The 27,796-nt window shown below is 33.9% G+C and overlaps 1 protein-coding gene across 4 annotated transcripts in view; it reads left to right on the forward strand.

The window, feature by feature from the left end:
- The window catches only part of LOC138700144 (D-beta-hydroxybutyrate dehydrogenase, mitochondrial-like), a 42,691-nt gene extending 15,541 nt beyond the window's left edge, over positions 1 to 27,150 (forward strand). For all 4 annotated transcript variants that reach the window (XM_069826527.1, XM_069826525.1, XM_069826526.1 and 1 more), the window contains one exon: positions 77 to 27,150. In XM_069826527.1, coding sequence (XP_069682628.1) covers positions 77 to 417 — 341 coding nt within the window. In that variant the 3' untranslated portion in view covers positions 418 to 27,150. The remainder of the gene's footprint in view (positions 1 to 76) is intronic.
- The last annotated feature ends 646 nt before the right edge of the window (positions 27,151 to 27,796 follow it).

Below are 27,796 nucleotides of genomic sequence, written 5' to 3' on the forward strand. Positions count from 1 at the left end.
CAATTGTCAACTAACAGTTTTGACGTAGGTCTATCCCTTTCTGGCGAAGATTAATATGTATTAAAATATTTTACAGGTTCTTTTGTTCATCAAAGTAAGATCATGTCACAACAAAGAGAATATTTTAAAGAGATGGAGGAAGCAATGGCCCCTGAGGACCGTCACATCTTTGACAAGCATTTACGAATTTTCAGTGAATATTTGAGTGGAATAACAGTACCACAAGAACTATCTCCAGTTTGTGATAAGAAATTATACTCAGAATTTGAAGATGCAATACTTTCTAAACATCCATACCCTCACTACAAACATGGTCCATTTCGATATCAGTATTATCATTTTCTTTTCAGAATTTCTCCAACATGGCTTCGTGATTACTTTGTAATGAGATTCCTCAATTTCCCTTCTGCAAAGTGAGCTACGAATCAACATTCATGATGGGGATTTAACATAACTGCAAATATACTTAGTAAATATGGAAACATAACAATGACATCATATTGTATTGTAGCTAATGAGAAAGACACACATGTTTATCTCGGTCTAGTCATGACCATCATGACAATCATCTAATATAAGGTTTGTTCCAGCAAGCAATTCAGAATGCATTCCGAACTAATACTGAACTTTCTTTTGACTCACGTACCAGTTGTGTACGGTCTCAGAACTAGTTCGGGATTTTATGCTGTTGAAACGTTTCTTGAACTGTTCTTTCACGACCTTCTGAGTTTCTTCCCATATTAAAATTATATTCATCTTTCGAACTTAATTCGTCATAAAATATATCACTATCATCTTCCAATGATGGACTACAAGAAAGTACTTATCATACATATTCCGAAGTGATACAGTGTTAAAAGTTGTGTAATCAAGATGTATATATTTTCTTTTTTACTTTAACCTGCATAGTCTCGGAGCATTTTAACCATAACTTCAGAGTAAACCATCTGCACATGTGTCAACAGTTCAGAATTCCCAGTTCCTTCTCTTAATCGAGAACCAATTTCACTTGTTCTGAATGAGCACGTTGGAACAGGGAACTGGGAATTCAGTATTGGTTCAGAATCAGTTCTAGTCTTGTTGGAACACACATTGAGCAACTGTGCATGAGCAAGCAGTTCAGAATTGATTCTGAACCATGCTGGAACAAACCTATAAATACATGTTCAAAGTTCTAAAAAACAAAGCAATTGCTATATCAAACTCCTGATAAACGTGCATTTATATATAAACTTGTTCAGTGTTGGCCATGTTATGACTAAGAATGTGACATCGCACTTTAGCCTATCTTTCTCATTAGTCACGGTGTTGTATACTTCAGCACTGTACAATTGTGTATTGTTTCCAAATCACATAAGTATAAAGATGAAAGTTTGGAGTTTGCAAGCTTTCATGTTATCATCTTAACGGTAGTAATAATGTTAGTGTTGATGTGAATCATTGTGAATGACCCCATTAAATAACCTAACATCTGTGTTTGTGTTACATTTCTGTTTAATTTTCATTGTGAATGGGCCTTAAGTTATACTGATTTACCTGCTTACATTTTAAGCCTAAAATTCTTTAATGTTGTATAATGATTAATACCGGTTATTTAAAGTTCTCAGTACCAACAAAAACAAAATTAATCGGAATCTTGTCTGTTAAGAATTCTTAGTATATTTCACAAAGGGACATGAAAGTTATTCGATCATTTTATACTATCACTAGCTGAAGGCACCCGGCGTTGCCCAGGTTGTCCTTTTTTGCTTTTTTTTTTTAATTGAACTGGTTGTTAGACTTTTCGGAAATCTCAGAAACTCAACTATAGACAGCCAAAATGAATTGTCTTTAATAAGCTTTACTTCTTAGCCAAATGCCTGAAAGGATTAACTCAATTTAAAAAAAAACTGCAGATCAGGCAACGAAAGAAAACATTTCATCAAGTGCCTTACTTTCAAATAAATGTTTTTTAATTTGTATGTATATATATTATGTGTTTATTTATTTATTTATTTATTTATTATGGCGTAGTTAAGGCCTTCACGCCTTCTCTTCCACATCACCAGAAGTATAAACAAAATAATAAAAAAAAAAAAAAAATCAAAATATAAATGAAGTAAAACCAAACAAACATATGTATAGATTACAGTCACACAAACTTTAAATGAATTAGTATTGTCTTGAAGTTCAATAAAACAAAAACATTCCTCAGTCCCTATAGGCCCACTTAGCATTGTATCAATGTTATACAGATCTTACATTTTATCTCTGTCGATCAGACAGAGACAGCTGACGATAAACAGGGAATTCCCTTGTTTCCAGTCTGAACCTGTTAAGGTGTCATCGAGAGCCAAGATTTATCTCTCTATCGGTCGTACCAAAGAATCACTATATTATATGTATATAATATTATAATTTAATTTATATTGGAAGATTTTTTACCCCTCGACCCCTATATGCCTATTTTTTTAATGTGACTTGAGAAACTATATCTCACAAATTCAGAACATATTATATTAATTCTTATGTTATACACAGAATACACATACAATATAAACTCGCAAGAAGTAATTTTTTAACATAAAGACTAATATTCTGAGAGACTTATACAGGTTTTTTTAGAAATTAAGAGATTGTTATTTCCACAACGCTTAACATACTACATTGGCAACGTGATTATAAAGTTTGAATTTCGCAGTAACACATTTTCGGACATAACAATATTTTGAGAGATGTATATTTTAGAATTAATACAGTGTTATTTTCAGTCGACTTACGTACATTCACATACTACATTAGCAATATGACAAAAGTATCACTGAAATGCTTTTTGATGTGTGTATTTTTTTCCTGCTTCTTTGTATAAAATATAGTTAAGAATGTAAAAAACACGGAGTTTTTAAGTTAATATCTGCAACTTTGAGCGACTGTCCTTGAGCTTAATTTTAATATGGACATTACAATTAATGCTAGTCGCACTGAAATTGCTGTTACTTAAAATCGAAAGGCATGTTAATGAGTATCATAAGAATGCGTGGGATAAAAAGATCTTCTCTTTTGGTTTTGTCAGTTAATATTGTCACTTGTATTACTACGTTTTGAATGAGTTTTTTTCACACCAATTCTTGTTCCATTGCATAATTTTGGTGGGTCAATATTTCGCAATAGTACTATTGCTAATTCACTATTAAATATTAAATTATATTATAGTAGCAATCCTTGTGAATTCTAGAATTCAGTTGGATAAAACACAGTCTGCTCACTATTTACAACTGCATTGAGAAATTCATAATTACAGTCCCGGACTGCATAAAGATACTTATTGCATGAATTATCTAGTTTTAGCCTTCATGATGTGTATCAACAATGTTATTTAATCTCGTGTTATAATTTCCATGGCCTCGTGAGAGTCGATGTTGAATATAACAGACAATAATAAAGAACAAATGACTATAGAAGATTGCATTTTAGTATTATACAATGTTTGATCGTATTTAATTTTACTTTTTTACTTGTTTAATTCATTTAACGTCCATTTGCACAATTTTAATGTAGCCTATGTTCTTCTCTGGGTTATGAAGGTTAAATGTGCAAACTTTGGCAAATATCGGTCAAAGCGTGTAGATTTGTATTGAGTACATACATACATACATAGCCACATTGACTTTTATATATAAGATTTGACATAATTACATTAAGTCTTTGTTTCACATAGACTTATAATCATCATCTTAATATATAAAAGTGAATGTGGGTACGGTATGTATGTATGTATGTATGTTCTCTATACAAATCTATACACTTTGAACGATATGTGCCAAAGTTTGCACATTTAACCTTCATAACCAGGAGAAAAACATAGGCTGTATTAAAATTGTGCAAATGGACGTTAAATTAAACAATAAAAAATAGAAATAAATATGATCAAACATTCATGTATAATATTAAAATTCAACATCGACCTTCATGAGGCCATGGAAATTATAACACGAAATTAAATAACATTGTTGATACCGTACGTATCATGAAGGCTAAAACTAGATAATTTATGTAGTCCAGGACCATATTATGAATTTCCCGATGCAGTTGTAGATAGTGAACAAACTGTGTTTTATTCAATTGAATTCTTTGAAACCACAAGGATTGATACAATATAATTTAATACTTAATATTGAATTACAAACAGTACTACAGTATTCCGAAATATTGACCCACCAAAATTATTCAATGAAACAAGAATTGGTGTGAAGAACTCATTCAAAACATAGGTAATAGAAGTAAAAATATTAACTGGCAAACGAAAGGAGATGATGTTCTTATCCCATGCATTCCTATGATACCCACTATCATGCCTTTCGATTTTAAGTAACAGCAATTTCATTGCGACTAGCATTTGTAATGGCCATGTTAAAATTAAGCTCAAGGACAGTCGCTCCAAGTTGCAGACATTAACTTAAAAACCCCGTGTTTTTCACATTCACAACTATATTTTATACAACGCAGTAGGAAAAAAAAAAAGATTTTACACTCATGAAAAGCAATTCAATGATACTTTTGTCATATTGTCATGTAGTATGTGAATGTATGTAAGGCAACTGAAAATAACACTGTATTAATTAATTCTAAAATATACGTGTCTGAAAATATTGTTGTTCATGTCCGAAAATGTGGTACTGCGAAATTCCAAATGTACAATCATGTTGCCAGTGTATTATGTTATGCATTCTGGAAACAATCTCTTAATTTCTATATAAAAAAAAACGGTATATGTCTTTCAGACTGTTAGTCTTTATGTTAAAAAATGACTTATTGCGAGTTTATATTGTATCTGTATTCTGTGTATAAAGTAAGAATTAATATAATATGTTCTGAATTTGTGAGATATAATTTCTCAAGTCATATAAAAAATTAGGCGTACAGCAGTCAAGGGGTAAAAAATCTTCCAATATAAATTAAATTATATACGTATATATTGATTCTTTGGTACGACCAATAGAGAGATAAATTTTGGCTCTTGATGACACCCCAACGAGTTCACGCTGGGAACAAGGGGATTCCGTGCTTATTGTCAGGTATCTCTGAAATTCAAGTGAAAGCACACACAGACATGAAATTACGTGAAATGCACAGCTTCAAATCAATGTACAGATCTTATAATTATTTTATCTCTGCCTCTGTGCAACGCCACATTTGCTGGGGAGGAAAGGAGATGGCAGAAAGGTTGTAATGCTTTTTAATATTTTGACTCTCATGACTAAGATAAGCCACTTGAAATTTAACAGTTACTGACCAGCAGAGATAAAATGTAAGATTAGTAGAACATTGATACAATGCTAAGTGGGCCTACAGGGACAGAGAGGTGTGTTTTTGTTTTGCTGAACGTCAAGACAATGCTAAATCATTTAAAGTTTGAGTGACTGTATATATGTTCGTTTGGTTTTAATTTATTTATAGTTTTATTTTTTATTACTTTATTTGTATTTCTGGTAATTTTGAAAAGAAGGCCTGGTGGCTTTAACTACGCCATAATAAATAAATAAACACATATATGTATACAGTATATATATACACATATAAATTAAAAAACATTTGAAAGTAAGACACGTGATGAAAATGTTTTCTTTCGTTGCCTGATCTGCAGTTGTTTTAAATTGAGTTAATCCTTTCAGGCATTTGGCTAAGAAGTTCATTAATTCATGTAAGTGACGCTATGTAAAGATTCATCTTGATGGATGAGGAAAGCTTGTTACAAACAATTCGTTTTGGTTGTCTATAGTTGAGTCTCTGAGATTTCCGAAAAGTTTAACAACCAGTTTAATCAAAAAAAGAAGCAAAAAGGACAATCCGGGCAACGCCGGGTGCTTTCAGCTAGTCTACAGTATATATATATATATATATATATATATATATATATATATATATATATATATAATTTGAACTGGTAATGGAAATTGCGGGAAATCGGCTGAACAAATTTTAATGAATGAGCCGTCATTTTGAAGCTTGGCATCCAAGGATTTTCAGAAAAATAGTATCTTTCAATGAAGCGTTCGTTTTCCTACATAGTTTTTCTATTTTCTAAAATTAATCTTTCGTCAGTTTTGAGAACTAACTGAATTTCAGAATAAAACAAAACACACACTACAATAAACAATAGGCTATTACACAAAGGATTGCCGACATAATTTAGAGTTCAAATTCAGTTGGTTATTAAAAACTTCAAGACTTACTATAAGTAATTTAAAGGTCTGATTCTGCGGTGTGTAGCCTGATTTTCTGAGTACAGCTGTGTATTGGATATTAAAATCTACAAAACCTGAGGTGGTTTGATGACATTATTACCATTAGAAATAAAATATTATTATAATTAATGCCATGATGTGACGATTTTTCAATAATTATATATATTAATGCTGTATTGATGATAAGAAAGTGAAACGTTTTGGGGTTATATAAGTAGATGACATAGAGAATATCTTAATTAGATCTTCAGTTCTATAATTTACTGAGTGGCGGCTATTATATTATATAACCACAAAACTTACGTAAGATAATAATATTAAAAAAAATAAAATATTTGTATGTTATTAATCAAGTGGGATTGGGTCTTTTTCATATAATTAATGGCAGTGTGGTGTAGATATTTATATGCGTCATTCTCTTCAGTATCGGCTCCAGAGAGCGCAAAAATTACAGTTCCTAAGGAAATACCAAAAGATATTACTTAAAGAGGCCTGCAAAATTTTGAAGTCTCCCAATCATTTCAGCAAGATCTCTTAGCAGGATAAAATGATTTTACCCTCTACAGTTGAAGCAGGACATGCAACAGCTATGTCTATTGTTCGAAAGCATAGAAAACCTGATTTTTTTTTTTAACTTTCACCCGCAATCCACAATGACCTGAAATAGCTATTGCTTTATTCCCACACGAAAAACCCACTGATCGTCCTGACATTGCTACTTGCGTTTTCGCGTTGAAACTCAAAAACTGAAGGTGGATAGGTTCAAGAAAAAGTATTTGGCATAAAAAAAATATTCAGAGGCAGTATGTTTTATTATTATGGAAGCAAATAACTTTCAAAATGTCTGGGAGTTTTCATAGAAAATAAATCTGGAAATTTTTTATTTGAATGTCTAATGAACTTGGTTTGCAGCATTTGCTGCGCAAGCCACTAGTAATATATAAAAGTGAATGTGGGCATGTATGTATGTATGTATGTATGTATGTATGTATGTATGTTCTCTATAGAAATCTACATGCTTTGACCGATATGTGCCAAAGTTTGCACATTTAATCTTCATAACCAGGAGAAAAAGATAGGCTACATTAAAATTGTACAAATGGACGTTAAATTAATTAAAAATTAAAATTATAAATAAATACAATCAAACATTCATGTATAATATTAAAATGCAATCTTCTATAGTCAATTGTTTTTTATTATTGTCTGTTGTATTCAACATCGACTTTCATGAGGCCATGTAAATTATAACACAAAATTAAATAACATTGTTGATACACATTATGAAGGCTAAAACCAGATAATTTATGCAATAAGTGTCTTTATGCAGTCCAGGAACATATTATGAATTTCTTGATGCACTTGTAGATACTAAGCAGGCTATGTTTTATAACTGAACTCTTGAATTCATTCGAACCACAAGGATTGCTACCAAATAATTTAATACTTAATATTGAATCACCAATATTGTACTATTGCGAAATATTGACCCACCAAAATTATGCAATGGAACAAGAATTGGCGTGAAAAAAACTCATGCAGAACCTAATAGAAGTGACAATAATAACTGGCAAAACGAAAGATGTTTTCATCCCACATATTCCTATGATACCCATTAATGCCTTTCGATTTGAAGCAACTACAATTCCAGTGCGACTAGTATTTTTTAATGGCCAATTATTAAAATGAAGCTCAAGGACAGTCGCTCAAAGTTGCAGACATTAACTTAAAAACCGCGTGTTTTTCACATTCGCAACTATATTTTATAGAAAAAAAGCTTTTACGTATATCAAAAAGTACTTCAATGATACTTTTGTCATGTTGCTAATGTAGTATGTGAATGTACGTAAGCCGACTGAAAATAACACTGTATAATTATAAAATATACGTCTCTCAAAATATTGTTGTTCATGTCCGAAAATGTGTTACTGCGAAATTCTATTTGTATAATCAGTTGCCATTCTAGTATGTTATGAGGTGTGAGTTGTGGAAATAACATCTCTTAATTTCTAAAATACCAGTAAACGTCTCTCAGAATATTAGTCTTTATGTTAAAAATGAATTATTGCGAGTTTATATTGTATCTATATTCTGTTTATAAAATAAGAATTAATATGGTGTGGTTTTGTTTTGCTGAGCTTCAAGACAATGCTAATTCATTTAAACTTTGTGTGACTGTAGTCTGCATATGTTTTCATTTGGTTTTACTTTATTTATAGTTTGACATACTATTATTACATTCGTATTTGTGGTGGTGTGGAAGAGAAGGAATAATGGCCTTATCTACACCAGAATAAATAAATAAAGACAAATAACTATACATAGATTAAAAAAACAGTTGAACATAAGGCATATGATATGTTTTCTTTCGGGTGCCTGATCTACAGCTGGTTTAAATTGAGATAACTCTGGTAGGCATTTGGCTAAGAAGTTCATTAATTCGTGTAAGTTACACTATGTAAAGATTCATGTTTATGGACGAGAGAAGCTTAGTAAAGACAATTCGGTTTGGTTGTCTATAGTTGAGTTTCTGAGATTTTCAAAAAGTCTAACAACCAGTTTAGTTAAAAAAAGAAGCAAAAAGGACAACCTGGGCAATGCTGGGTGCTTTCAGCTAGTCAAGTGAATGTGGGTTTGTATGTATGTATGTATGTATGTATGTATGTATGTTCTCTATACAAATCTACACGCTTTGACCAATATGTGCCAAAGTTTGCACATTTAACCTTCATAACTAGGAGAAAAACATAGGCTATATTAAAATTGAGCAAATGGACGTTAAATTAATTAAAAAATAAAAATAATTACGATCAAACATTCATGTGTAATACTAAATTGCAATCTTCTATAGTCAATTGTTTTTTATTATTGTCTGTTGTATTCAACATCGACTTTCACGAGGCCATGGAAATTATAACACGAAATTAAATAACATTATTGGTACAGCATGAAGGCTAAAATCTAGACAATTCATGCAATAAATATCTTCACGCAGTCCAGGACCATATTATGAATTTCTCGATGCAGTTGTAGATAGTGAGCAAGCTGTGTTTTATTCAACTGAATTCTTGAATTCTTTGAGACTACAAGGATTGCTACCACATAATTATTTTAATACTTAATATTGAATCACCAATAGTACTATTGTGAAATATTGACCCACCAAAATCATGCAATGGAACAAGAATTGGTGTGAAAAAAACTCATTCAAAACGTAGTAATAGAAGTGACAATATTAACTGGAAAAACGAAAGGAGAAGATGTTTTTATTTCACATATTCCTGTGATACCCACTAACATCCCTTTCGATTTTAAGTAATTGCAATTTCAGTGCGACTAGCATTTGTAATGGCCATATTAAAATTATGGTCAAGGACAGTCTCTCAAAGTGGCAGACATTAACTTAAAAACTGCATGTTTTTTACATTCTCAACTATATTTTATATAAAGGAATGGAAAAAAAAAATTTACACATATCAAAAAGCAATTCAATGATAATTTTGTCATGTTCCTAATGTAGTAGATTATGTGAATGTACGAGTATGTAATACGACTGAAAATAACACTGCATTAATTCTAAAATATATGTCTCAAAATATTGTTGTTCATGTCCGAAAATGTGTTATTGCGAAATTCGAAGTGTATAATTAATCACATGTTACTTGTTGCGGAAAGAACAGTCTCTTAATTTCTAAAATACCTGTATACGTCCTCCAGAATATTAGTCTTTATGTTAAAAATGACTTATTGCGAGTTTATATTGCAGGACCTATCTGTATTTTGTAATTATATAAAGTAAGAAATAATATAATTAATAATCTTATGTTCTGAATTTGTGAGATGTAATTTCTCAATTCATATTAAAAAAACTGGGTATGATATAAGCGGATGTACATTGGTAAAAGGGTAAAAAATTCTCCAGTATAAATTAAATATTATCCTACGTATATTATATTGATTCTTTGGTATGACCGACAGAGATAAATTTTGGCTCATAATACATCCCAATGGGTTCAAAGTGGGAACAAGGGAATTCCCTGGTTATCATCAGCTGTCTCTGAAATTCAAGTGAAAGCACACATAGACATGAAATTACGTGAAATATACAGCTTCAGATCAATGTACAGACCTTATAATTATTTTATCTTTGCCTCTATGCAACGTCACATTTGTGGTGGGGAGGAAAGGAGACGGCCAAAAGAGTGTAATGTTTTTTTTTTAATACGCTGACTATCATGACTAAGAAATTTAACAGTTACTGACCGGCAGAGATAAATGTAAGCTCTGTAGAACATTGAGATAATGCTAAGTGGGTGTATAGGGACCGAGAAGTGTTTTCGTTTTGCTGCAAGACAATGCCAACTCATTTAACCTGTATAAAGTTTCGTTTGGTTTTACTTTATTTATAGTTTGATTGGTCTATTATTTCATTTGTATTTTTGGTGATGTGAAAGAGAAGGCCTGATGGCCTTAACTACGCCAGAATAAATAAATAGATACACACACACACACATAGAAATTAAAAAAACATTTGAATGTAAGGTACGAAATGAAATGTTTTCTTTCGTTTGCCTGATCTACAGTTGTTCTAAATTGAGTAAATCCTTCAAACATTTAGCTAAGAAGTTAATTAATTCATGTTAGTGACACTATTTAAAAATTCATCTTTATGGCGAGAAAAGCTTAACCCTTTTGAGTCCCATGTTGGGTGACATCCGCCACTGCAATATCCGCGTTGCAGTCCCACGGTGGGCAGCATCTAACACATTTCTCGTGCAGAGTGACTGCGGTATTTAAATCCGTGTCCCATGTCGGGTGACATCCGCCACTGCAATATCCACGTTACAGTCCCACAGCGGGCAGCATCCGACACATTTCTCACGCAGAGTGACTGCGGTATTTAAATTCGTCCGCAAAGGGTTAATAATGACAATTCGTTTTGGTTGTTTATGGTTGAGTTCCTGAATTTTCCGAAAAGTCTAACAGCCAGTTTAATTATAAAAAGGAAAAAAAAAAAAAAAAAGGACAACCCGGGCAATGCCGGGTGCTTTGTAATTGTTTTTAAATACTCAGTTGTTTAATTTATAAAAATAATCAATATATTACATGTATACTTTTTAGAAAATACGTTATAATACATAAGAAATATATCAGCTGAATAGATTATTTCAATGGCATTTTAATCCATTGTCGTAAACTTTTCATTATTCTGCAACTGTACAGTGGTGACATCAGCTGTTTTTTCAATAACATTTTTGGAGGAAATTAATTATTGGTATAGATAATATATAACTCAACATTCATAACACAAGTGACTAAATAGTAACAAGCCACAGATGTAAAAATGATTCTGACTAATGTATATTACTTATTAACTCTGTAACTTATGATGAAAACTCTGAAAATTGTGTCCCTTAAATATTATACACCCAAAAATTTGTAAATTAACTGTACCATAAGACTTTAAAGTGTTACCAGTGCACAAGTGATAGTCAAGACTCTCTTCCGATTTATGATAATTCGTTCTGGAGGCAAACAACGAAAGTTGAGTGACAATACATGCACATTATATGCCCCAGTAAAAAATCAGACTATTCTATCAAAAAGGTAATTAGAGAAAAAAAAAACTTTGTTCGTACATCTCGTGGATGCACAGGAGCAGTTGATGATTTATTTTTTTATTTTATTTTAGTAGGTTATTTTAAGATGCTTTATCAACATCTCAGGTTATTTAGCGTCTTAATGAGATGAAGGTGATAATGCCAGTGAAATGAGTCCGGGGTCCAGCACCTAAAGTTACCCAGCATTTGCTCATATTGGGTTGAGGGAAAACCCCGGAAAATACCTCAACCAGGTAACTTGCCCCAACCGGGAATCGAACCTGGGCCACCTGGTTTCGTGGCCAGATGCGCTAGCCGTTACTCCACAGGTGTGGACTTGATGATTTAGGCATAGAGTTTAGAAAAGAATGTACACTAATGCGAACAAATCTTAAGACTACTGTATGTTTATGTAACAATGATTTAGTAATTCAACCAGTTTTGGAAACAAAAGTATAACTTGTTCCGTATTAGATCTTTGTTTATTCAATATAATCTTATTTTCAAAATAAGAGTGACTGTTATCTTCAAAAAATGTTTACACAAATCTGTTCAAGAGCAAGTAATTGTGCTTATTAAGAGTTGTAATACTCTGCTTCGTTACACAGTTTTATTGCCATTTTTAGAAAATCTGCAACTATTTTGGGCAGCTACTAAATATACATAGGCCAAATAGAAATGATCGGGACGAAATTCAAGTACAAACTGCTGAGCCATTCATACTGAAACCCACACTTTCTGAAGTCGAAATTGCTATAGAAAATCTGAAAAAGTACAAGTCTCCAGGTATTGATCAAATTCCAGCAGAATTAATACAAGAGGGTGGAAGGGCATTATCTAGCGAAATCTATAAACTTGTACTTGCAATTTGGGAAAAGGAAATTGTATCATAACAATGGAAGGAGTCCATAATCGTACCTATTTTTAAGAAGGGGCACAAGACTAACTGTAGTAACTTTCGAGGAATATCACTTTTGTTGACTTTGTACAAAATTTTGTCCAATATCCTTTTGAGAAGATTAACCCCATATGTAGATGAAATTATTGGGGTTCATCAGTGTGGTTTTAATATGTCTTATGAAACTTACAGCAGAGTCTGTATAGGCCAGTTTCTATCTGATGCTTTTCCGATTCACTGCGGGCTAAAGCAGGGAGATGCACTATCACCTTTACTTTTTAACTTCGCTCTAGAATATACCATTAGGAAAGTTCAGGATAATAGACAGGGTGTGGAGTTGAATGGGTTACATCAGCTTCTTGTCTATGCGGATGACGTGAATATCTAGGAGAAAATCCACAAACGATTAGGGAAAATGCGGAAATTCTAGTTGAAGCAAGTAAAGTGATAGGGTTGGAAGTAAATCCCGAAAAGACTAAGTATATGATTATGTCTCGTGACCAGAATATTGTACGAAATGGAACTATAAAAATTGGAGATTTATCTTTCGAAGAGGTGGAAAAATTCAAATATCTTGGAGCAACAGTAACAAATATAAATGACACTCGGGAGGAAATTAAACGCAGAATAAATATGGGAAATGCGTGTTATTATTCAGTTGAGAAGCTTTTGTCATCTAGTCTTCTGTCAAAAAATCTGAAAGTTAGAATTTATAAAACAGTTATATTACCGGTTGTTCTGTATGGTTGTGAAATTTGTACTCTCACTTTGAGAGAGGAACAGACATTAAGGGTGTTGGAGAATAAGGTTCTTAGGAAAATATTTGGGGCTAAGAGGGATGAAGTTACAGGAGAATGGAGAAAGTTACACAACGCAGAGCTGCACGCATTGTATTCTTCACCTGACATAATTGGGAACAAAATCCAGACATTTGAGATGGGCAGGACATGTAGCACGTATGGGCGAATCCAGAAATGCATATAGAGTGTTAGTTAGGAGGCCGGAGGGAAAAAGACCTTTGAGGAGGCCGAGACGTAAGTGGGAAGATAATATTAACATGGATTTGTGGGAGGTGGGATATGATGGTAGAGACTGGATTAATCTTGCTCAGGATAGGGACCAATGGCAGGCTTAAGTGAGGGCGGCAATGAACCTCCGGGTTCCTTAAAAGCCAGTAAGTAAGTATGCAATTACTATCAATTGAGGAGTTCCATATAAAAGAGGCCCATTCTCGATTAGGCCCTTTTTTAGGGAGATTGCATTTTCTTATCCATTACACATTTGTTGGTAAGCTTGCAAATTTGGTTTCGATATTTTTAATGTAGGCTAGAGGGAATTGTAGGCAAATGCATCAGCTGTTGTGTATGTTTAACCTAGATCAAACGTCAGTTTGTTTCTGTGTGAGCTATAAGTTATACATGTTTGTGTCTTTAGAGTTTGAAACAAGGAGTGATGATGCAGTTGCTACCTCACTTCTTCATAGTAAAAGAAGAAAACACCAGTCATTGAAAGACAGATAAAATGAAATGGGCGTCACTCAGGCCAGAGTTACCGAACAGCTTATTCTAAAAAACACATGTACTAGGTTAATCTTTCACTTATGTAGAAACATGCTATAGGAAAGATTGTTTTTTTGCAAGTTCCCAAAGAATGGCAACAAGGCATGTTCTCTTTTTTTTATGCAAGTGGTTCAAAATAAATGCAATATGCTTATTTGGGTGGTGTGATTGCTGTCCTTAAGACTGCCACTCAAAAAAGTTGCATGTTGGTAAAAAACGAGAAAATGAATGGTCATATTCTGTAAACCATGAAGGGATAAGCATACCAGTATGCCGAACTTTTCTAGTATCTCTCTACCAAGTAATGGTAAAACGAATTGGTGTCATACAGGGCAAAGTACAAAATGGGGAATCATTAACAGAACTTCATGGTCATCACAATAATCGACTTTGTAGCATCAGCGACAATGTTATGGAATTTGGAATTGACTACAAAGCATTTGCAAGAAATACCCCATCAAGATTCTCATTACAGCAGTAGTAAATCGAAGAAACTATATTTTGAAAACTCTAATCAGAACACTGTTACTTTATTTAAATTGTTCAGAAAGTATTTTCAGGAGAAGGTTGAAAACCACTGAAAATGAGTTACAAGACTTACCATAAGTTCTTCCATAATCGAACCAATTTTGCTTTCAAAATTCCACGCACAGATGTCTGGGATGCGATTTTTGTACTGAATCAGTAGTTAAACTTCAGATCAATCCAAAGGATCCTTGTAAGGAAGTGTATGATGTCCACCAAAGAAGCACTGCAGCATATAACTCACTAAGGAACAAGATTATACAGAGTAGCAAGAATAAAGGTAGCCGAACATTGGTCTTAGAATTCGACTATGCCCAAAATCTGCTACTGCCAAAAATATCAATATTGTGATACAAATCAAAATGAGGAAGCTGATCTTTGAACTAGTTGATAATCTGTAATGCGATGAAAACATATCTATGTTTTACTGTTCAACATTGTGTTCATAAAGAGTTTGAGTTTTAGTTATTATATCGCATATTTGTAACATTTAGACTTTTTATAATTCAGTGTGCATTTAGTGTAATAAATCTTATATTAAAATGCTCCCAAAAATAAATATACAAATGTAAAACTGTCATGTATTAGTTGATGTATGCAAGAAGGGCCCTTCTATGAGATTTTATAATAATAATTATTGTGACAATGCATACTTGTGTGCTGCTGATGTGTTAATGCATCAAATCAGAAGTACACTAATATTGTCAATAATATTCAGCCCCATAGTAGAGTTGCCAACTCTAGAGGACGGAAATTCAGGACACATTAAAAAATAAAAAAGCGTACAAAGACTTATAATGAATTTCAATGTAAATACACTTATATTTTGATGCTCAATTAATCAATTGCTTTCTTGTTATTATTTGGTTGTAGCTGTATTGCCCTATATTAACCGTTACTGGGCCTATGCCACCGTCAGTCTACCACCGAAATATATCAGCTACAGTCCTGCAACAGACTGAGTCTGCCAGATTTCCTACAATATTTATAAACACTCTGAACTCGGAGCAAGGAATGCATGTTGCGTCAGTATGCTATTGAGATTACAATCTGTGTGGTGGTGTTATTTTCTTGAGAATTAGAATTTTTTCCTGTGCTCTAAAATACATTTTAGAAGTGGCTGCGAAAGTTTTCTTGTACTTGTTATCACAATGGCGTCTACAAGTGAGAATGTTGTCAATAAAACTAAACGCGGAGTGAAAAAAAACGGAATGCTTTGGGCGACGATGAGATATATGAAGACTTGCATGGGGATTGGAAAACTTTTAGTGATAATTCAGACATTGAAGCAATTAAAGACAGTGACTCTGATTCTCAAGTAAGTGAAGCCATTACGAGTGACAGTACAGACAATTCTGATGACAATCAGTCCAGTTCAAGTGATGTTAAAGATGATGGTGATGATAAAATATGTTGAAAATGATGGTTGGGATCATTCGGGTGCTAATGACAATGACTTTCATCATATACTGTTTCGTGGAACAGCAGCTTATAAACCTCAGACTGAACAAAAGCCTGATTCACCATTTTTATTTATTTTTTTTTTTGCTATTTTTTAGCCAGACATTGTTTCAAGAAATAGTTAGTGAAACCAACAGGTACATTAGACAAAAAATACAAAAAGTCACACCATTGCGAAAACATTCCATTTGGAACGGGTGGGAAGATGTCACCGCTGAAGAACTAATGGCTTTTCACATAGTAATACTGAATATGGGAAGATGTATGAGGAGTACCATCACAGACTTTTTCTTGGAACAATGGCTAGACAGTTCACAGTTCTACAAAAGCATATTTTCAAGAAAGCGATTTCTGCAAATATATTGGGATCTTCATGTCTCTCCCCTTCCTAGAGATGGAAATCCAGACAGACAAATTCAGTCCCGAGCAAGTAAAGTAAAAAACGTTATAGATTACATTGAATCAAAATTTTTGGAATTTTACAGCCCATCGGAACACTTATGTGTAGATGAGTCTATTGTAAATTTTAAGGGATGTGTGGTATTCAAGATGTACAACCAGAGAAACCAACAAAATGGGGTCTTCGAATTTATGTGATTGCTTATTCGACAAATGGTTATGTTTGTGGTTTGATTCCTTATTATGGATCAGTAACTACAAAAAGTTTGATTCACCAGCAGAATAGTTCAACTTATAAACAAAGTACAGAGTGTGACGAATGAGAAAGGATACCATCTGTACACAGACAGATTTGCTCGGGAACTGTTACAAACAAACGTTCATTTGACTGGTACAATAATGCAGAATAGGAAAGGCTTGCCGAAACAAATGAAGAAGAAAGCACTGAAAATAAAGAAACATGAAGTTGTAGTCTACAGGAAGGAATATAAATATTTGACATTATCGTGGAAAGACAAGAGAGTTGTTACTATTCTAAGTACATGGCATAATCCAGACACAAATGAAGTCTCGAGAAAAACTGCGAAGGATATGGAGGTTTTTCAGAAACCAGTTGCTGTTATAGACTATACTTAAAAAATGGGAGGAGTCAACAAAGCAGACCACTACTGTTCAAGCTATGGTTTCCTGGAAAAAAAAAAAAAAAAAAAAAAAAAAAAAAAAAAAAAAAACTTTGAAATGGTGGCTAAAATTATATTTCTGGATTCTGGAGATTTCTCTTGTAAACAGTTTCCACCTATACAACTTGAACCAAAAGTCATAAAATCTTCCTGCTTTGTCTCACCTGGAGTTTCATAAGAAGATCATTGAAGGATTGGTGGGGAATGTGAGAAACAAAATATCTCGAAAACGTGGGAGACCAAGTACCAATGATACAGAAGATATCTGAATGGAAAATTACACTTGATCCGGGCACACGAAAGGAAAGTTACTAAGGGCTGTGCAGTTTGTTCGAACAGGAAAGTAAAAGGTGGCAGGAAAGAAACTTCGTTTTATTATGACACATGTGAGAGGAAGCCAGGACTTCACTCCACAAGTGTTTCACCATTTATCATACAGAGAAGAAGTATTGATAGGTATGTATTAGTTCTTATATTTATTTGGAATGTGCATGTAGAATATCTAGCAAAGGTATGTGTAGAAAAAATACGCCAATATTTTAGCACGAAAGTTCCAGTAAAGTATTACATTTACTGAATTATGTTCTTCTGTTTATAACAATCTGCCACTAAGATCCGTATATATTCATCCTCTTACCACGTGTTCTCTATGGCTATAGACCTCCTGTGTTTCTTTCACAGTTGAGGTGCCTAGAAACAAAGTCGGCAATCTCCACTTTGGAAAATTTTACAGTATAAGCAAAAAACTTTTTGAGGTGTTCACTGAATGACAATTCCATCAAAAACTATTTTCATATGTAAATAGACATCTGAAAAGCAATTTTACATAGTATCTTTACTTCAAAGTAACTGTGGAACAATATATTAAAGCGTTTAATATGGAGATTGCTGTTTTTGCTTCTCAGATGTGGATATTACAGTCTTCACATGTAAGATGAGGAAGATTACCAGGTTTTATTGCAGATTTCAGAAGTCATGTGTAATTATCAAATTTAATTCTGAATTATAAACATTTTAGGGATAACAATGCATACAAATTTTTTTTTCACAATATTCAACATTTGGAAAATCTTATTGTTCATCTTGCTACAGACACAATTCTGGATATTCTTCCATGAGTTCACATGCACAGTCATTAGTGTCTACCTCATTAGATGAGTCCAATGCATCAACATTCTCAATTAGTGGCTTGTAAATATCCAACTTTGCATTCTGACGCCAGTTCTCACTGAAGTGGATTTGAAGCAGTCGTTTGACATCAGAAATTTTCTTAGGATGCACAAGATTTGGTTGAGGTGGAATGCATTTTGGAACCATTTGAGTGACATGAATTTCTTTTTTTGTTATGTATTTAAAGCAGCCTGTGTCATGCATGTAATAATTTTCAATTCTCACGAGGATATTGCGATTATTGTTGATTGATCTCTTGAGAATGTATCTCTTGCATGGGGCAAACTTGAAATACCAAGCATTTATAGACTTGAATATCTTTTCTGCTTCAGTCTTCCAATCAAATATTTCACACTCTTGCGTTCCAACTTTTACTACTTTCGAATATTTTGATATTATTTCGAGATACTCCTCGGGATTTTCTATTGCCTGTCTTTTTGAAATATCTTTTGAACACAACCCAAAGAGTCTGTCAGGCGGGATAAGAATTGAGAAAAACATGTGAACCTTCTGGACACTTGAGGGTGCTTGAAGTAGCCATTTGCAACCATGGCTAGCAGAGTTTTGTTTTTATTCTACCCGCCACATCCGTCAGCAAATAAAAGGATTATCTTAATTCCTTCCACGTTTAGCTTCTGCAGAGAATGGAACAGACATGAAGCAACTGCATTAGACCCCTTTTTATGTACATTCTCTGTTCATACATAACTTGTGCAGTTCCAAGGGTTGAGTTTGTCATCAGAGGAGCCAACAACAACCGAAAAGTTGTAGAGATAAGTCTGCCGACGGTAGTATGCTTCTTGGTCCAGTATTTGAGGAAGAGATAGGTTCTTCTGACAGTCAAATGAGAGGGTTATAGTATCTTCGGGTTTCTCTTTTAGGAGAGATTTTCTTTTCCTTGCTTTGGAAGGCAAGACAGGTGTTATTTTATCTATACTATTCATTTTACTGGAAATTTTATGACAGCTGTATTCATTAGAACAAAGTAATTTAGTTTCCTTTTACCTCAGAGAAATAGAACTGACACTGTAATAACCATAATAACAATGAGAAAAAGGAAAGAAGACAGCTGACGGTCACATGACCAAATGGCATTCTCTGATTGGCCAATGTGGATATTGCTGGCTTTGCTTCTCAGATTGTCAAATTTGAGAATGGAGATTGCTGCCTTTGCTTCTAACCCCGGTTTTCAATATGAAAATTAAACCATTTACAGCTGCTTTTGCTTCACATAACCTCTGGAGATTGCTAGAAAACACCAAGGAGAATCCAATGCTGCCATAATATAAGTTTCTAAAAAAAGTGGAGATTGCTGACTTTGCTTCTAGGCACCTCAGTTATATTACTATTAAAGTGCTAAATCTAGGTCTTCGAACCTGACCACTGCCAGCTCAGAAGGAAGTGTTGTCTCATAAAGACAGCGAAATATAAACCAAAGATTACGATGTTGGGTGTTTACATGTCACATATCTCAACCTAAATGGCTCTTCACATCTCTAAATTCATATTACATTCGTGAGCCTTGAGTTTATTATCTGAGGAAATCAAGCAAGCACATGGCTTCACATTCATAACTAGGGCTCGGAAGTTGAAGAACTAAAAGTTAAAAATGACAGTGAGTATATATAATTAGTTGTGTGTTTGAATATATAAGGTAAGCATCTGGTTTACACTTCTTTGGAATTCAAAGAGTCTTTGCTCAACACGTGCTATTTCAAATGAAAAGAATAATTGTTTCTTGTGTAAACCGCGCCACAGATTTTTTTTACCTGTGGGAAAGGTATTGTAATCTTTCTTTTGTTTACGTTTATTGTCGAAAAATTGTGAATAGATTTCGGAGTCAATGTTCACCAGGCATAACAAAGTACCTAATGATAACGAGGATTCTACCTGAGACAGAGGGAATGTTTTCTTAGCTTGAACTATACTACTTTGCAATACTAACTTTTAGGTCTTTAACTTCCGAGTCCTATTCATAACAGACCATAAAGGCAAGCCCATATAGTCGAAAACAAAATATAGGAGACAGTTAATATTCAAAAAGACGAATGCATGAACCTTTCATATAATATTTTAACCACATATATCAAAGTTTCTTCACTTTTACGAAAGTTACAAAAAAAATCAAGCAGCGTAAAATAGTAGTTCAATTTGCATGGGTGAGCTGCATTTAAATGGACCAGGCGGAGAGTAGCCAAGACATTTAAATCTCTCCAGAAAGGGTTAAAGAACATACCATAAGTCTGTACACATTGAAAAGCACAGGGGTTGATAAGTATGCATGTCTCTACATCACTACATTAACATTGTTTGAAAGAATACTTGTTGCTTCCTTTGTTTTTGTTTATTAGTTCTTTGTAATATAATAAAAAAATTCTCTACATGACATATTAAAGTTCGTCTTTACTAAGAGTTCTGATTTTACAAGTTCTGGCCTCGTCACATCAGAAATTCATTTCTGAAAAAACTCGCTCTACATGAGCATTGCTAATTGGAAAAGCATGTATGTGTTCAGTAATTTTCTTTAAGTTTGGCACACTAAGTATCTTCAAAATAGCAGCATTCTTGAGGAATTAGTAGATCTTTCAGTATCGGGATAATCTCTTTCAATAGACAATACTCTTGATACAATGCATCACCATTTGCAAAGTCCTGTTCTATACTAATATGCAATATAGTCAGAGTTTCAGTAAGGACACTGAATGTGAAAGTATCATTGAGGCTTAGAAAAGTGAATTTCTTCAGAAGTGAAGAATAGTAATCAAACCATTTTTGCAAATAGTCAATGGCCCTCTGATAAACATTCAATGCTGCCTTCTTAAAGGGATGCACATCAGAATCACTTAAGTTATTCAAATGCTGATTTACTACCAAGCCATGTCACCAATGAGAGCCACTAACTTGCTTCTGTGGTCTATCCAAAGAGCTTATAATACAAACCCTTTGCTTCTATTCATCAAAAAGTATATTGTATAATTATAAAATGTCTTTGGTAACCATTGCAAGCTACATCAGCTCTCTGATAATGAAATATCAATATGAAATTTCAGAATATAATATTGCACTGAACAAAATTCCGGACATTAAGTGTCGTAAAAACAACTTAATTTTTTTCTTGCATAGAGGACTGATTTCCTGTCAATTCAGAAAAATTCTGGATAGTTAGCAACCCTACCTTATAGTGAAAAAATGTGCAGCAGGATCCCAAACTAAAGTTTTTAATCTTTATTTTCTCAAAACAGGCCATTCTGAAATAGGCCTCACTCACAACTCCTGAATTGCAATCTATATTTAAATTTTAATTTATAGTTGTAATGCAGATTATTTATAGGATTTAAATATTTCGAATAAAAATAAACTTTTAATTCAACAATATGACTACCGTAATTTCCCATAACTATGGTCCAGGCACCCAACTATGGTCCAAAACGCATTATGTACTACTTCGTCCCCCAAGAGTTCGGTGTTTGCCATTTAAGGCGCCACTGTGATGCAGTTATGTTCCCCATAGATGCTTCTATCTACCATTACACATGGCAATGATATGGATGCTTATCAAGGTCAGTGTGCATCGTTCTATTGAATGTGTGAAGACACGAAATCATTCAGTTTGTGATTGTCTGTTTTATTAAGCTCTCCTCTGTAGAACTGGTATGTTATAGATATATGATTATTTGTACAATTAAACCTGGCTATATAGTGTTTACTTTTACGTAATAATTACACTGGCAGAGGTTAAGGACTCTGCGTGAAAAATGTTTAACCTCAAGGCTAGAAGTCAGTCCTCAACTATGTACCACAATTTTTCGTGGACCATAGTTGTATTTCATTTTGAAATATTTGTTTTAATAAAATGTGATCAATGTGATTATTTACTTCTGCAAATATAGTATCTCAGTATATTCTAAAACACCATTTAACATTATAGTCAAGCAAATAAAATAAATAAATAAACAAAGAAGCAGGCTGTTCCAGCATTAATGGTACTAGCACGAATGATGGTCCGGTAAAATGAAAATTTCAGGGTAGAAGGAAAACAACCGTCCCTGTAAGTGACTATGAAAGCGATGAAATTGAATTGGATACAGATTATGATGTTTCTGGTGTTCTCTCCATATTTACAGACAGTGAGTCAGATGTGGAAAAGAAGACGAAATCTGTTAAATTAATGCTAAAGGCACATAGTTATATGGTAGTTACTTATGAGGAGGAATTGCAGCCAGGGGAAGTTTTGGAAGAGTGAAGAACAATGAAGCTGTTGTTTCATGTATATAGTAAGAAGCAGCAATTACTGAGGTGGTGAGAAATGGAAAACATTTTATTCTATAGAAAGGAAAATATAATAAAACAAATTGGAGACCCCAAATGCATCTGGAAAAAGAGAGATCTATTTTCAGTTTCAGAATTACAAGAGAATTGGAGATTCAAAAGATCGAAATAAGCCTACTGACTGTAGTTCTCAGTATGATAAATAAATATCAATGAATTTATTTGCATAATATTTTGCTAAGAATGTTTTAGTTTATTTTGATACCGTACTTTTGTTCTTTAATATACACTCACCGGCAAAAAAAAAAAAAAAAACCGGGCCAACTAAATTTTCTTTAAAATTTTTGAAAATTGTAGGATTTTTTAAAATAATTGTAGGTGTGCTGAGGTTCATTTAGCTATTCATTTATTTTGTGATATGTAACAATGTAATACTGAATACGTAAAAGCCAACAATGATCTGAAAAGAAGAATCATTCATCTTGTAATATTGTGTCTAAACTGCTCGGATTCATTTCAAGCTAAGCTGAAGAAGTTTACAGACTGGTATGCTCTTTTGAGGCAGTATTGGAGTACTTCATTGTATACAAATGTCACTAAGTCCTACCGATTTTGCAAAAGTGGTTGCATTGATAGAAGGTGGGAATAGTGAGCATTATGTGGCTGCAGTTCTTGGAATTCCTCGATCGACCGTATGAGTGTACCATCACTTTAGAGAGACAGGAGGTTATTCCAGGAGACCCGGTTGAGGGAGAAAACGAGTAACTTCGGCTCGTGACGACCATTTTATTGTCCTAAACACATTAAGAAATCGCCATTCCACAGCTATTGAAACCAGAAGAGCCTTCCAGAAAATAAGACAAGTTAACGTGAGTGAGAGAACTGTAAGAGAATGTCTGGATGAATGTGGGCTGAATTCCAGAAGACCAGCTAAAGGCCCAGAATTGCTCCAGCAACATCATGTTGAACGATTATGTTTTGCTCACAATCATGCTAATTGGAACCTGGGGGAGTGGCGACGTGTGCTCTTCACAGATGAATCGAGATTTAGTTTACAGATGGACGTGAAAGAGTGTGGAGAAGAGAAGGAGAACGTTTTTCTTCATGTACCTTCAGTTCACGTGTCAGTTTCAAAGTTGGATCAGCAATGGTATTGGGTGGCATTTCGTATGAAGCTCACACAGAACTTGTTTTCATTAATGGAGGTGCTCTGGCTGCTCCAAGAAGGGCTAATTTAATATGTGGTACCATATGTCCCACTTATTGGTGGAAAGTTCCTGTTAATGCATGACAATGCTTGCCCTCATGCTTCAAGAATCGTGGATGAGTTCCTTTACGACACTGGATTGAATAGGATGATATGGCCAGGAAGAAGTCTCGATATAAACCCTAGTCGTCTAACTCCTCACAGCAACTTACAGCAGCTCCGAAATGTTCTAAGTAAAGAATGGAATAGAATCGACCAGACTGACATCCAGAATCTGATAGAAGTGTTGAATCGGCAAATGGTAACAGTCTTACAGTCATGGGAAGGCAATACCCGGTATTACCAACATCTGGGTGGCCACAAAATCAGTTGAACATTTGGAAGAAAATTTATATACAGTGGAACCTCGTTAATCCGAACCAATTTTGGCTGAGAATTGTCCGGATTAGCAAAAGTCCGGATTAACAGAAATAAGAGAAAAAATTATTGTATATTTCCTGACTAAGAACAAAAAATTGTACATATACACTAATAACATAATAAAGAACAGTACCTGTGTAATTATTAAAAGTTATCCATTATACTGTTGTTACTTTGGTTTAAAAAAACTGTCAATTTTCTTTTGAGATTTCTCGCACATTTCTTTCACTACAAGTTCACGCAGGTGCCTCATGTGACAGAAGTAGACAGATATTTGTTTATTGTCACTTCGTTGAATGAAATTAATCACTGAATTCAAATGTTCTTTCACCTCACTTAATTTCATTTTTGGCAGTTCCATATCTGGATCCTCATCTTCAGATTCAAAGTGTCGATTGTCGTTTACGCTATCTACTATTTTGTCTTCATTCATTATGTGATAGCCGGGATCACCATCATTGTCTAACCAGTCCTCAATCTCTTCTACTGTGACGGATTTCTCACCACCCCTTACGAGTGCTTCATGATAGTCCTTTAATTCAATGCCTTTGCTCTCGAGTTCAACATTGTTGTCACACAAAATTTTATTCCATGCATTGGCCAAAGTAGAAGGTGCTATATCTTTCACTGCAGCCGCAAAATTGAAAATCATAGACCTGAAGTTGTATGACTTTATATTTTGCAGTGTTTTTTCTGCTCTTCTGTCTTCGCCATCTGTAGATTCTTCAACTTCAAAGACTTCAGACAAAAATCTCTTTCTATACAACCTCTTTGCAGTATAGATGACGCCTTGGTCCATTGGTTGCATTAGCGATGTTGTATTGGGAGGTAAGAATAGACATATGATTTTACCGTCTGCACTACAAAGCTTTTTTTCATCGGGATGAGCAGGTGCATTATCCAATAAGATTATGGCTTTCACTTCAGTATTTGACTTATGTCTTCTTATTTCTGGCACAGCGTAGTTATGGAACCAATCAGATGTGATATTTGCTGTGAACCAAGCATTTTTAGAATGGTAATAATGGACAGGCAAATTAGACATAATGTTTTTAATAGCCCTTGACTGTTTACTCTTGCCTACAATGACAGTCTTTAGGATATGGCTTCCATCGGCGTTAGCACACAACAATGCAGAGACACGTTCTTTACTGATCTTGCGACCAGGTGTATTTCTTATGGATTTCGATGCTTGTGTATTATCAGGCAGAGAGTGCCAATACAGGCCTGTTTCGTCAGCATTATACACCTGATTTAAACCTAACCCTTCTTCCTTCATGATAGAATGCAGTTTTTTCTTGAATGGCTCTACAGCACTTGCATCTGCACTTAGACTCTCTCCACACACTTTTCTGTTCACTATGTTGTGGCATTTGCAAAATCTAAACAGCCAGCCGGCACTAGCCGTAAACCCATTTACACCAAGTTGTTTTGCCAGGCGTTCGGCTGCAGCTTGAATTTCTACTCCTGTCACTGCTATTCCACTTGCACGAAATTGTTCGTATCACTTGTACACTGCATCGTCCAATTTTTGGTCCGCTGGCGCCCACATTCGCTTAACTCGACAAGTTTCTTTATCCACATTACACTTCAAAGCAAATGACAACAGTTCACTTTTTTTCTTTCGTATATCAGAAACTGTTTGTTTAGCAATTCTGTACTCTGCACAAACACTGGCAACAGCGGCACCATTTTCAAGATTTTCAATGATCTTTAATTTCTCATGCAAAGATCTAGCTTTATGTTTTCGCTTTCCGGACGAAGCAGCTGGTTTACTGAATGACATTGTCCACCTTGAATTGATTCACCAATTTAAATTAACACTGTATAGAGGAGAGAATACTGTACTGTACGACTGTAGTGTTAAACTGAGTCGAAGTCTTACAGGGTTTGTAATAGCACAAGGGTGGAGGGTGAAAGTTGCATTCCAGGCGGATGAAGGTGGCAGTGGTGGTCAAGGACATGGTCATTGGATACATTTACAACTCTAGAAATACGAATATAGTATGCCGAAACTTAAGCTGTGCCATGCGAGAATATTTTCATTTATTTTCCACTTTTTTTCAACAAATATAATTTTTTAAGAATACTTGTCCAGATTAAGCGATATCCGGATTAACGAGGTTTTACTGTAATATGTACGTTATTATACCTTTTAATTATACCCATTGTTTGGCGTTGAAAATAATAGCGCAAATGATAATGAAAAAGTTTTTTTTTTTTTTTTTTTTTTCCTGGGAAGCAATGTTTTCTTCATTTCATAGTGGGTTTTCTGATTCTCACCTCATAAAAAATTGAGAAACTTTAGGTGGCCCGGTTTTTTTGCCGTTGAGTGTAGTTGTTCATTTCATAATGGGTTTTCTGATTCTCACCTCATAAAAAAATTGAGAAACTTTAGGTGGCCCAGTTTTTTTTTTCTGGTGAGTGTAGTTGTTCATTATTGCAGGAAAATGACTTTCAGATTTCACTTGTTTATTGTGTGTTTATGTAATGTGTACTAATAAAAAGAATCCATGTACTTTTCATTTATTTTTAATATTTCTGTGCTAGATTATGTTTCTACCCTTAAATTAGAAACTCAGTGTATTGATTTACGAATAATTATAGCTCCAGCTATAGTCCATTCATGCTTTCAAGCATGAATATATGAGTGGACTATAGTTGGGCAACTCAGAATAGAACTATGTATCAATGCTTATTATTTTTTTAACACTTGTAATTAAATAATTTCAAACACATATGTCAATATTTATTTAATATAAACTTACAAGAGTCCGAAGCCAAAATTTCACTTAATCTGGGTGAACAGTACTGAATATACAAAGAAAAATATGACAAATGTGGACCATAGTTAGGGGAAACTACGGTACCAGTATTATGAGACTTCATTTGTACATATGAATGAAATTCTCTACTGCAGAAATAATTGACTGTCATTGTCATCAAAGAACCAGTTGCAATAACAAAATATGTACCGTATAAAGAAGTTCATTAGAAAAACTTGGCAAACTCAGAAGCAAACATTTGGTGGCCACCTGGGATCCTGTTTCTTAAGCCAACTTGTACCAATGAAAAGTTGACAAATTAGGGAACTTTTGTGATGATATTTTTACCAAAGGACATAAAATAAACTGTTACTATTGTTAATAAAAAAGTGACAAGGAATTTAAGAAAATTCCAATAATTGCGTGAAATAATTCTATTCCAAGTAATAAAATTACATGTAATTTATCACTCTCCTGTAGTGTATTTTATTTGATATTCATGTACAGAGTGTCCCAAATTGATGTATACACATTTTGAAACACTATTTCTCAGCAACGAGATGAGACAGAAATACGATTTTTGCGGTTTTGTATTCCTTAAGTTCATACAATGGCCCCA

Source organism: Periplaneta americana, chromosome 5, assembly GCF_040183065.1.
Source record: "Periplaneta americana isolate PAMFEO1 chromosome 5, P.americana_PAMFEO1_priV1, whole genome shotgun sequence".
Classification (NCBI taxonomy): domain Eukaryota; kingdom Metazoa; phylum Arthropoda; class Insecta; order Blattodea; family Blattidae; genus Periplaneta; species Periplaneta americana.